Here is a 12,611-nt window from a genome sequence, read left to right as displayed (position 1 = left end):
GGGTGCACCTGGAGGCTGCAGTTGGTCCAGAACGCGGCCGCGCTGGGGATTATGGGAGCAACGGGGCGCTCACATATAACACCTCTCCTGCGCGAGCTGCACTGGCTTCCTGTGGTCTTCCGGGTGCGCTTCAAGGTGTTGGTGACCACCTTTAAAGCGCTCCATGGCTTAGGGCCAGGGTATTTGCGAGACCGCCTTCTGCCGCCGATAGCCTCCCACCGACCGGTTCACTCGCACAGAGAGGGCCTCCTCAGGGTGCCGTCGGCCAGGCAGTGCCGGCTGGCGACCCCCAGGGGGAGAGCCTTCTCTGTGGCAGCGCCTGCCCTCTGGAATGACCTGCCCCCTGAGATACGCACGATATCAAACCTCCGGACTTTTCGTCGGGCCCTGAAGACACACTTGTCCCATCTAGCTGGGCTGGCTTGATCCCATCCTCAGTTTTAATTGAATTTGGTTTTAATTGGGTTATTTTAATTACTGGGCCGAAATTATTTAATTGTTTTTAAACTGTTTTTTTTAAATTTTATATGTTATGTTTTATCTCGGCTGTGCACCGCCCTGAGTCCCGCAGGAGAAGGGCGGTATAGAAATATAATAAAATAAATAAATAAATCTCATTTTTTTCCCCTTTTTTTCATCCCGGCAGAAAACGCCAGCGCTAACCGGGAAGCCTTGGAGGACAAAGGCATTTTCGGCTTGAACATCACCGACTTCATCGCCATCGCGCAAGGCTTGGTGGCGCCGTTCGGAAGTGGCTTCTGGTAAGAAGGACAAGCGGCCGAATCGAGCCAGCGGGAAGTGAAAAGCGGATTCGAGGGCGGATTTTGGAAAGTCGACATTGGACCGAAGTGCTTTTTAATTTCTTTTCTTTTTCTTTCTTTTTTTTTTAAAAAATATATTTATTATGTTTTAGCAAGGGGAATAAAACATAAACGGGGAAAAAACAAACAGAAAAAGCATACCTCCAATGGTAACAGTAACAAAAATTGTGTACAAAAAAACAAGAAAAAAAAAATGATCCAAACATCCAAAATTAAACATAAAATATATATACTGGTTGAATGCTGGGGGAAAAAAAAATTAAAAACCAAAATCCCTGATAAATTCTCTCCCCTCAGGAAATAGTTATCAACTTTCTCTGGGATGGGAAGCGCTTTTTGTTTCAAATATTTTGTTTTATATTTATTATTAGATTGTAATTATTTGGAGTGGTGCAGTAGCCTAGAGGTGGAGTTCTCGCCTTACAATCAGGAGGTCTGTGAGTTCGATCCTAGGTAGAGGCAGATGTTTTTCTTTCTGGGCACATTGAGAATAGATCTGTTGAATGTAACTCCGCATTGGTGACAGGAAGGGCATCCGGCCAAAAACTCAGCTCCATTCAGTTGCCCCGACTCCACCCAGTAAGGAATTCTGGGGTCATTCAAAGAAGATGATTTGATTTTAATTGTTTAATATTTTACTTAACTGCCCATCTCATAATGGAACAACTTTTCGGAGGCCGTGTTCCTCTGGAGAGAATTTTCCTTTTTTTTTTTTCCCCTGCGGAAGGAAGAAACTGGGGAAGAAACGTTTTTTTCTACTTACGAATGTTCATTTAGTGACTGTTCATAGTTACAACGGCACTGGATAAAAGTGACTTACGGCCTTTTTTTTTTTTTTATACTTAACGACCGTCATAGCATCCCTATGATTGGCGCTCGGGCACTTGGCAACCGACTCATATTTATGACGGTTGCAGTATCCCTAAGTTACGCGATTCCCTTTTGCGACCTTCCGAAAAGCCAAGTTAACGGGGAGGGAGCCACTTGGTTGGAAATGGTGTAGGGCAGTGATGGCGAACCTTTTCGGCACAGAGTGCCCAAACCAGAAAGTGTGTGCATGTGCACGCACCAGAGCGCCAGAAAATCGAAGACGAGCTGGCTGGCACGCACATGCCTGTTTTATGCCCGTTTTTGGGGCCACTTTCAGGCTGTTTTTCGGGCTGTTTTCAGGCCATTTTCAGGCTGTTTTTTGGGCCATTTTCACTGTTTTTCGGGCTGTTTTCAGGCCGTTTTCAGGCTGTTTTTTGGGCTGTTTTCAGACTGTTTTTCGGGCCGTTTTCACGCCATTTTCAGGCTGTTTTTTGGGCTGTTTTCAGGCTGTTTTTGGGGCCATTTTCAGGCTGTTTTTCGGGCGTTTTCAGGCCATTTTCACTGTTTTTCGGGCTGTTTTCAGGCCATTTTCAGGCTGTTTTTCGGGCGTTTTCAGGCCATTTTCACTGTTTTTCAGGCTGTTTTCAGGCCATTTTCAGGCTGTTTTTCGGGCGTTTTCAGGCCATTTTCACTGTTTTTCAGGCTGTTTTCAGGCCATTTTCAGGCTGTTTTTCGGGCGTTTTCAGGCCATTTTCACTGTTTTTCGGGCTGTTTTCAGGCCATTTTCTGGGCTGTTTTCAGGCTATTTTTCAGGCCGTTTTCAGACTGTTTTTCGGGCTATTTTCAGGCCATTTTCAGGCTGTTTTTCGGGCTATTTTCAGGCCATTTTCAGACTGTTTTTCGGGCTGTTTTCAGGCCATTTTCTGGGCTGTTTTCAGGCCATTTTCAGGCTATTTTTCGGGCTATTTTCAGGCCGTTTTCAGGCTGTTTTTCGGGCTATTTTCAGGCCATTTTCAGACTGTTTTTCGGGCTGTTTTCAGGCCATTTTCAGGCTGTTTTTTGGGCCGTTTTCAGGCCATTTTCTGGCACCCCAGCTCCTGCAGACCAGCTGGTGACGGCACACGTGCCCACAGAGAGGACTCTATGTGCCCCCTCTGGCACGCGTGGCATAGGTTCGCCCTCGCGGGTATAAGGTCTCCTGCTTGGGCGGGGGTTTGGACTAGATGACCTACAAGGTCCCGTTCCAACTCTAATCTAAACCGTGTGACCCGATTTAAATGGGGCAAAACTCACTTAGCAGCTGTCTTCCTCGGCAGCTTTCGGGCTCAGTTGTGGTTGTTAACTCAAGGACTAACCGGTAACAGTGGCCGATGTTTGTTTCAGGTAACCAGGATAAACCGCCTTCTGCCTTCTTGCAACCAGCCGGGGATCGCAACGCCAAACCCGATTTGTCTGTCGGTTCCCGGAAACACCGGACTCCGGTCCCCCTCACTCCAATTAAGCAACCGAGACTCCCGTACGAGGTCAAGCGGACGGGCCTCCCTCCCTCCCCCCCCCGGCCGGTTTTATTTCGGGGCCGTGGCAAGATGGCTTGGGAAAGGGGCGTTGTTTTCTTTAAACACAACGAGGAACCTCAAAAAGGAAAATGCGTTTTGACGTTCTCGACTCTTTCTGAATAGGAAAAGCAAAGCATAGGAATCTGGGATTCTCCATTGTGCAGCTCAGTATCACATAGGAAAATTTAAAAAAAATAAATAAATCTGTTTACTTGAAGGGTTACATATCAGTTGACCTCAACCCAACACTTCAGACACGTGGTTGGGTACACTCCGAAAGTGGGGGTGTGGTGGGGGTGTGGAGTGTTGCATAAGCACTGGGTTAGGCAGGGGTGTCCAATTCCCCAGCCGGTGGACCTCAACTCCCAGAATCCCCCATCCATTGAACTTCCAACTCCCAGAATCCTCCATCCATTGGACTCCCAGAATCCCCCATCCATTGAAATTCCAATTCCCAGAATCCCCCATCCATTGAACTTCCAACTCCCAGAATTCCCCATCCATTGAACTTCCAACTCCCAGAATTCCCCATCCATTGAACTTCCAACTCCCAGAATCCCCCGTTCATTGGCCTTCAACGCCCAGAATTTCCCAGCCAGTGGACTTCAACTCCCAGAATTCTGGGCATTGAAAAAAAAATCCACCGGCTGGGGAACTCTGGGAGTTGAAGTCCACCTCTCTTAAAAGTTGCCAAGGCTGGACACCCCTAGTGCGCAGGCTTTTAACACAACTCCTCCATGATTGTGCTCAAGGGTGCATGACAAGTGTGCTACACACGTCTCGTGGGCTTTTAGGATCCGGGATTGTTTTGCACACCCAACAAGCATCGGACAGAACCGCACAACAAGTCATTAACAAGGGGTGTTTTATGGGGTGGGGGGGCGGGGGGGGGTGGGCAGAAGGAACTGGGGTGACGAGAGTAGGTAATCCGAGTTTAGTAGCACTTATTTCCTCTTGTAGATAGCATGGTCTGTTTGGATTCTGGAGTTAGGTCTTTCTCGAGAGCTCTGTTCATGGTATTGCAATAAAGGGTATTTTTTTGTCGTTCAGTTGGAGCACTAATAAAAATTGGGCCTTGTAAAATATCTTCGCCCGTCTTCGGGGGGGAGAAAAAATGAATTCTTTTGTAACTAATCTTTATAAATAAACTTGACTTGAAAAGGCATAGTGGAATTATTTGGGGGGGAGCACAATTAAAAAATAAAAATTAAAACCAACTAGAAGATAACCACACCAAGGGTGTTACAATGGACAATGGAAGGAGGGAGGGAGGGGGGTAAATCTAAATTTTATATATTAATTGTATGAGTTTGGCAGTTCAGGGACTGCCTGTATTTCTTTTGATAAGGCGGTGAATATAAATCATATTCTTTCCTCCTGTTTTCCTCCTAACAATCCTGTGAGGTGGGTTGGATTGAGAGGGATTGGCCCAAAATCACTCAGATGGCTTTCATGCCTGAGGAACTAGAACTCCCTGTCTCCTGGTGATTGGCCCAAAATCACCCAACCGCTTTTCATGCCTAAGGAGGAACTAGAATTCCCTGTCTCCTGGTGATTGGCCCAAAGTCACCCAACCCCCTTTCATGCCTAAGGAGGAACTAGAACTCCCTGTCTCCTGGTGATTGGCCCAAAATCACCCAACCGCCTTTCGTGCCTAAGGAGGAACTAGAACTCCCTGTCTCCTGGGGTTTGGGCCAAGATCACCCAACCGCCTTTCTTACCTGAGGAACTAGAACTCCCTGTCTCCTGGTGATTGGCCCAAAAACACCCAACCGCCTTTCATGCCTAAGGAGGAATTAGAACTCCCTCTCTCCTGGTGATTGGCCCAAAAACACCCAACCGCCTTTCTTACCTAAGGAGGAACTAGAACTCCCTGTCTCCTGGTGATTGGCCCAAAAACACCCAACCGCCTTTCTTACCTAAGGAGGAACTAGAACTCCCTGTCTCCTGGTGATTGGCCCAAAAACACCCAACCGCCTTTCTTACCTAAGGAGGAACTAGAACTCCCTGTCTCTTGGTGTTTGGCCCAAAATCACCCAGCCGGCTCTCATGCCTAAGGCGGGACTAGGACAGAAACTCTTAATCGCAATGTATCTTTCTAGGAATGGAGGAGGCATGACTGGACCTCATGTTGTTCTCCTTGGCTTGTCTGAGAGAACAGGAGCTTCTTTCACTGAGTTTGTAGTACAGGAGGAGGAGGAGAAGGAGGACTGGGGGGTCCTTGGGGCTCTCTGAGCTCGGCTGCTTTCTTGCAGGCATTTCATGACCCAACAAGGTAACGTCATCACTGCTAGAAGGGAGGGGAGTTTGCAGAGAGAACGGGGAGGAGCAGGAGGAGGATGGTGGGGTCTTCGGTGTTCTCTGAGCTGGAAGGGAGTGAGGTTGGAGGAGGAGGAGGAAGAAGAAGTGGAGGAGGAAGAGGAGGACAACAACAACTGTGGAGTCCTTGGTGCTGAGCTTGGTTGTTTTCTTGCAGACATTTCATGACCCAACTAGGTAGCATCATCAGGGCTAGAAGGGAGTGGTGTTTGTGGAGAGGGAGGAAGACGAGGAAGAGGTGGAGGGAAAGAGGAACACGATGGGCTCCTTGAAGCCCCCTGAACTTGCTTGTTTTCTCACAGACGTTTCATCACCAAACTAGACAACATCATCAGTGAACTGGTTTTTACTTGGCAGCACCGAAATAACGCAACATTCTTTTCCCTCCTCTCGACCGAACCTCAGCCCTCTCTCTCCATAGCAAAAAAGGAGATCCAGCCGACCTGAAGCCAGATCTAGTCCCGCAAGGGAAAAAGACCGAGGTGGCATTCAGCCGGTTTGCACGAAACTGTAGCGGAAATCACAGGCGGGCCGTGAGCCCTCCCTGACTCTATGCCATCCTATTTAGGAATGTTTTTGAGGCCCGGGCGCATGCACGGAAGGCGCACGAGCGAGTAAAGCACATGCACGGAAGGGCCGGGCGTGGCGAACCAGTAGTATAAATATTGGAAACCCACCGCTGGAAAAAAGGCACACACGCACACACACACACAGATGTTACTCACTCCGGCATTTTTGTGCTTGCACCGTTTTTTTTTCCTTTCTTTCTTTTTTTTTTTATTAGTAGCACTTTTAAAACACAAACGGAAGCCTCGTGGCAAAGTTGTGTCCCAACAGATGTAAACAAAGTTTTGAGAAGCTAGGAGATTTAAGGAGGGGGGGATCATAAACCAGAAAAAAAAAACCCCAACCCAAACCCCCCCACCCCCAAAATTATTGGGGACTTAAAAAGAGATGCCGCTTAAAGCATGGGCAACCGGAGGCGGCTTTGCCAGGATTTGGGCTGGCGTGAAATGGGGGGGGGGAGAGGTGGGCGGCCTACGAGAACCTCTAGGCTGGTGGGCTTTTGGGTCCCTCCCGTCCCCGCTGGGACTGGCCAACTTTTATTTCTTTTTTTTTTTTAACGGGCTGAGAATGGAGTTAGCGAGAGTTAAAGAGTGACGGGTGTCGGCACCTGCCAATCAGAACACCCCCCCCCCCAAGCTGAAATTGACACATGATTCTAGCCGAAAAGACAGAAGGGAGGTTGGATCAGTGCAATCTCAGAGATATGATTAAGGAAGGGGAGGAGAGAGAGAAAGAGAGAGGGAGAGAAAGTAACAGGCCTTACAATATTGAGCTGGGGAAGGGGCTCAGTTTAAAGGTCCCGAGTGCGGGCGTCGCCCCCCCTTCTGTGGTTGAGAGCCTGGGGTGGGGGAGGGGGAAAGGGAGGGGGGGAAGAAGAGACGTCTGGCCCTGCTCACTGCTGCTCGTCCTCTCCGTAGATGTCGTTCTTCTTCCGCTTCATCTCTTCGAAGTCGAACTCCGAGCCCATCATCCTCTTGTAAATGTCTTTGATGTCGTCGCAGGTGGTCTCAAAGTGAGTGGTGGCGTCGTAAGTGCGGGAAATAAAGATCTGGGCGAAAGAGGCAAAAAAGGCAGAGGGTTGGGCTGTCACCATCATGGTCTGGTCTGGTCTGGTCTGTCTTTCCTTCTATTTTCCTTTCTTTTTCTTTCTTTCCTCTTTCCTTTCTTCCTTTTTTTTTTTTCTCTCTTTGCTAGATCTTCCTTCATTTCCCTCTTCCCAAATCCCTTTCATCTTCACTTCTCTCATCTTCCTCCCTCCCTCCACTCTTTCCTCCCTTCCTCCCTCCCTTCCTTTTTTCTCTCTTCCTAGATTTTCTTTCCTTCTATTTTCCTTTCTTTTCCTTTCTTTCCTCTTTCTTTTCTTCCTTTTTTTCTCTTTGCTAGATCTTCATTTTCCTCTTCCCAAATCCTTTTCATCTTCCCTTCTCTCATCTTTTTTTTCCTCCCTCATCTTCCTCCCTCTCTCCACTCTTTCCTCCTTCCCTCCCTTCCTTTTTTCTCTCTTCCTTCCTAGATTTTCTTTCCTTCTTTCATTTTCCTCTTTCTAAATCCTTTCTTCCATCTTTTCGTCGCACATCTTCTTCCCTCCCTCTTCCCTTCCTTTTTTGTTTTCCTTCCTAGTTCTTCCTTCCTTCCATTTCCCTCTTCCCAAATATTTCCTTCTCTCATCTTCTTCCCTCCCTCCCTTTTCTTTCATCCCTTTCCTTCCTTTTTTTCTCCTTCCTTCCTAAATCTTCCTTCCTTCCTTCCTTCCTTCCTTCTTTCATTATCTTTCATTACTCTCTTCCCAAATCCTTCCTTCCATCTTTCTTTCTCTCATCTCCCTCCTCCATTTCCTTCCCTTCCACCCATCTCATTATTGAGGGATCCTGGGCAGCATATAGTATCATCAAAACAATTTAGGCAATTGAAAGTTAAACATACAAAAACATGAAGCATTAAAATTAGAAATATTAAACAACAAATTAAATAGAAAGGTCAGTGCATAAAATGGGGTGGAGCCTCCCCTCCCAGGAAGGGGCCTGCCCCCCCACCCCTTCATACCAACCTGGCTCTCTCTGCCCAGGTCAGTTGGGGAAAACAAGTCGCTGACGCTAACAAACCTACAAGGAAGGAGAAAGAAAAAATCAATTTAGGAAGATTTCAGGCAACAACAATAAAAAAAAAAATCTGCTTTTATTTCCAGGCCCAAAGGCACTAACTATATATTAGAATTTCTGTCTGAAGCCTCTGGCGGGTGGCCGTTTGGCAAAACCAAAATCTGGTACATTTTGATCTCATGGGGTTATGGCAGGGGTGTCCCTAAGACTGGTGAACTTCTGGCTGGGGGATTCTGGGAGCTGGAAGTCCACAAGTCTTAAAAGTTGCCATGGCTGAACCCTCCTGAGATAAGAAGGCAAAAGGCGAGTAGTCTCTTCTTTCTTCGCAAGGCCTGAGAATCTGAGTTTCTCAACCTTGGCAAGTTTTAAGACTGGTGGACTTCAAACTCCCAGAATTCCCTAGCCAGCAGGAGGAATTCTGGGAGTTTTTTTTATTTTTAATTTGATTTATATGCTGCCCTTCTCCGGAGACTCAGGGCGGCTTACAGTGCGCTAAGCAATAGCCTTCATACTTTTGTATATTTTTTATACAAAGTCAGCTTATTGCCCCCACAAACTGGGTCCTCATTTTACCTACCTTAGAAAGGATGGAAGGCTGAGTCAACCTTGAGCCTTGGAGAGATTCAATCTTACTAATTGCAGACAGCTGGTCTTAATAACAGGGTGCTTTAGACCACTGTACTACCAAGGCTCTTTCAAGTCCACAAGCCTTAAAAGTTGCCATAGTTGGACACTCCTGGGCTGAGGCCTTGCTATTGGGTTCTCTCTCTTTTTTTTTTTGCAAGACCTGAGCATGTTTCACTCAACCTGGGGAAGTTTTAAGGCTTGTGGACTTCACCTCCCAGAATCCCTCAGTCTACAGCAGGGGCCAAAATTGTGGAAACCTTTTGGGAAAAGCGTATTTTCTAAAACTAGCTAATAACACCACTTTTTTTTTGGAGTAGCACCATAAAATTATATATCAATGGAAAGATAATTGAATCAAGAATGTACTGCAATAACTTTTATGAAGGATTTGCTGTTAGAATAGCAGTGACAGTATAAAGAAGAAAAGGGAAACACGTAGAAAAAACAAGATATACAAAAATTATCACGTCAGTTAATACTTACTCTGTTCCCCCCAAAATAGGACATCCCAATAATAAGCCCAATTGGGTTTTTGAGCACATAGCAAAAAGGCCAAGCGCTTATTTCAGGTTTTAAAAAAAATCTTATTTTCGGGAAAACACGGTAGTTGGGTCACCTTTAGCATGAATGACGGCCTTACAACGTCTTTCCATGGAGTGAACCAAGTCTTTGAGTTCTGCAGCTGTTCTAATGTGAAACCAAGATTGAATGATGACTCCTATTAACTGGGTTTTATTGCTGGGTCGCTTCTGACTAACCAGTTTCTTTAGTCGGCTCCATAGATTTTCCATTGGGTGAAAATCTGGGCTATTCCCAGGCCATTCCAGCAGTGGAATAGGATTATCTTGAAACTCCAAAAAAAAAAAAGTGGCGTTATTAGCCATCAAACCTCCAAAATACACTTTTCCCAAAAGGTTTCCACAATTTTGGCCTCTACCGTAGAACAACATAAAAGGACCATATAAATGAATAAATAAAAGCATAATTTGAAAACCGTGTTAAAAACCAGTTACAAATTAGACGTGAAAACAAATCAGATTAAAATTGAAATGCTAGAAGGTTTCTCTGCTTTGGGATTACAGACAGTCCTTGACTTACCATGGTACATTTAGTGACCGTTTGAAGTTACAACGGCACTGAAAAAAGTGACTTATGACCTGTTTCCACACTTACGACCATTTGCAGCATCCCCGTGGACGTGTGGTATTATTAGCCATCAAACCTCAAAAATACACTTTTCCCAAAAGGTTTCCACAATTTTGGCCACTACTGTAGAAAGGCGACCGCCCCACCACCGGCAAAGGGGGGGGGGCAGAGCAGCCCAACTCAGCCGAAGTCCAGCAGGCAAGCCTTACTTCTGCTCGATGGGCTCCAGGAGGTCCATGGCGGGTTTGATCTCCTTGTCCGGCTCGTTGGTCTCCACAGTTGTGCTCACGATGGCGATGTACTTTCCTTGGGCCGCCACGTTGTGGGCGGACGAGATCATGCAGACGTAGATGTCTTTTTTAAAAAAAAAATGACACGACAGATTTGCAAATCCAAAAGGGACAGACCGCAAGCCGCAAACCCAACACAGTGCCGGGCGAGAGATCCGTGATCGCGCTTCCCGAGTTTACCTGACTTCCTGTTGACTTGGTTCTGGGGAATGATGATCTGGCACGAATTGGCGTCGTTCGTGTTCTTGATCGGGTGGTTCAGGATGCAAATCACCCGGATGACTTTACCCACTTTCTTCACTCGGTCCGAGACGTAGCTGGGGTCGCAGATGAGCTGCTTGCAACGGGCGATCTGCGGGAGGAGGGAAGGGGCAGAGGGTTCGAGACCACCAAGGGATGGAGAATGGCCGCGGGTACGGGCGGCCCACGGGAGAATATTCGTAGCTCAGGATTCAGCGGTGGGGTCCTGGGTGCTCTCTGAGTTTGGTGGTTTCCTTGCAGACGTTTCCTGACCCAACTAGGGAACATCATCAGTACTAGAAGGGAGTGGGGTTTGTGAGGAGGAGGAGGAGGAAGAAAAAGACAATGGGGTCCTGGGTGCTGTCTGAGCCTCATAGTTTCCTTGCAGGCTTTTCCTGACCCAACTAGGTAATGTTATCAGTGCTAGAAGGGTGTGGGGTTTGGGGGGAGGAGGAAGGAAGGAAGGAAGGAAGGAAGGAAGGAAGGAGACAACTGTGCGGTCCTTGGTGCTGAGTTTGATTGTCTTCCTGCAGACATTTCATGACCTAACTAGGTAATGTTATCAGTGCTAGAAAGGAGTGGGTTTTATGGAGAAGAGGAGGAGGTGGTGGTGGTGGAGGAAAAAGACACTGGGGTCCTGGGTGCTCTCTGAGCTTGGTAGTTTCCTTGCAGGGTTTTCCTGACCCAACTAGGGAACGTCATCAGTGCCAGAAGGGTATGGGGTTTGGGGGGGGGGGGGGAGGAGGAGGAGGAAGGAAGAGGACAACTGTGGGGTCCTTGGTGCTCTCTGAGCTTGTCTTCTTGCAGACGTTTCATGACCCACTTAGGTAACGTCTTCAGTGCTAGAAGGGAGTTGGGCTTGCTCTCGGTTTATATACAAACGACTTGCCCTATCAGTGTTGGTGGGAGTGTTCTTGGAGGTTCCTTGATTAGGCTGTTGGTTACTGATTATGTGAATTGGTAGTTTCTTGACTGCGGCATCATTTACAACTGATGATGTTACCTAGCTGGGTCATGAAACGTCTGCAAGCAAACAACCCAGCTCAGAGAGCACCAAGGACTTCGCAGTCCTCCTCCCCTTCTTCCTCTTCCCCCTTTCATTCTCTTCCACAAACTCCCCTCCCTTCCAGCACTGATGATGTTACCTAGTTGGTAACGTCATGCAACAATCTTCGATCTTTTTAACCGATTACTTAATATTAAAGAGACTTAGGAAATAAGGATCAGGGTTTACTCAAGAGGCATTCAAAAGAGGGAGATCCGAGCCATGCTGAGCTCCTGCTTCCCATCCCATTTCGGCTCTCTGCATAGACAAGGATTCCCTGGAGCAGAGAGGAGAGACACAAACGGCATCAACTCTACCTCTCCTTCCGATTTCACGCCGACCACTTTGCCGTTCTCCACGACAATCTCTTCGATGGGCTTGTTCAACATGTAGGTCCCTCCGTAGATGGCACTTAACCTGGAAGCAAGGAAACAATGGTCCCAAGATGTTCAGCTGGTCCAAGTCACAGGATTTCATTGCATCTTCGGTTGACCGAGCCCCAATCCCATAGGTGAACAAGGGCTCTGTGCAGTGGTGGGATCCTTCCGGTTTAACAGCCGGTTCGGTGATCGCACGCTAAACGCGCAGTTCAAGAAAAAATCACCTTCCGCGTTAAGTGCTAGGGAATTAAAAGAGCGGAGGCGCGGCAATCCATTCTGCTACGCTAATCAGCTGCGAAGATAAAGGTAAGTAAAGCGCGGGTGGGGGGGGCAGTTGATCTCCGGAGCTACAGGTTCACCCGAACCGGCCTGAACCGGTAGAATCCCATCCCTGGCTCTGTCACCCTCTAATGATTATTTCTGCCCCTTCAAGTCACTTCTGAGTCCTGGCAACCACCTGGACAAATCCCTGCAGTTCTCTTAAGCAACATTTTTGGGAGACGTTTGCCATTCCCCCGTTCATAGGGCTGAGAGAAAGTGACTGGCTCAAGGTCACCCAGCTGGCTTAGTTATCTTAAGGCCGTGATGGTGAATCTATAGCACGTGTGCCACCTGGCACGCATAGCCATATCAGTGGGCATGCCAGTTCAGCTCTGGTGTGCACATGTGCGCCGGCCAGCTGATTTTCAGGCCTTCTGGGCCCACCAGAAG

General features: G+C 47.5%; 2 protein-coding genes across 2 annotated transcripts in view; one reads left to right on the top strand and one right to left on the bottom strand.

Annotated features, from left to right (window-relative positions):
- The window catches only part of TASOR2 (transcription activation suppressor family member 2), a 36,667-nt gene extending 32,623 nt beyond the window's left edge, over positions 1-4,044 (top strand). The window contains exons 16-17 of the mRNA XM_070947915.1: positions 647-761; positions 3,015-4,044. Coding sequence (XP_070804016.1) covers positions 647-761; positions 3,015-3,018 — 119 coding nt within the window. The 3' untranslated portion in view covers positions 3,019-4,044. The remainder of the gene's footprint in view (positions 1-646; positions 762-3,014) is intronic.
- Positions 4,045-6,238: 2,194 nt separating this feature from the next.
- Positions 6,239-12,611, bottom strand: part of GDI2 (GDP dissociation inhibitor 2) — a 39,905-nt gene continuing 33,532 nt past the window's right edge. Inside the window, exons 7-11 of the mRNA XM_070948009.1 lie at positions 11,838-11,937; positions 10,416-10,587; positions 10,155-10,299; positions 8,121-8,175; positions 6,239-7,121 (exon numbers count right to left, since the gene is read on the bottom strand). Of these exons, the coding sequence (XP_070804110.1) occupies positions 6,966-7,121; positions 8,121-8,175; positions 10,155-10,299; positions 10,416-10,587; positions 11,838-11,937 (628 nt within the window). The 3' untranslated portion in view covers positions 6,239-6,965. The remainder of the gene's footprint in view (positions 7,122-8,120; positions 8,176-10,154; positions 10,300-10,415; positions 10,588-11,837; positions 11,938-12,611) is intronic.

Source organism: Pituophis catenifer, unplaced genomic scaffold (assembly GCF_029215685.1).
Source record: "Pituophis catenifer annectens isolate HBS135680 unplaced genomic scaffold, rPitCat1.0.hap2 SCAF_7, whole genome shotgun sequence".
NCBI lineage: Eukaryota > Metazoa > Chordata > Lepidosauria > Squamata > Colubridae > Pituophis > Pituophis catenifer.
The sequence above is the reverse complement of the archived record's forward strand: the minus strand, read 5'-3'. Positions and strand labels throughout refer to the sequence as shown.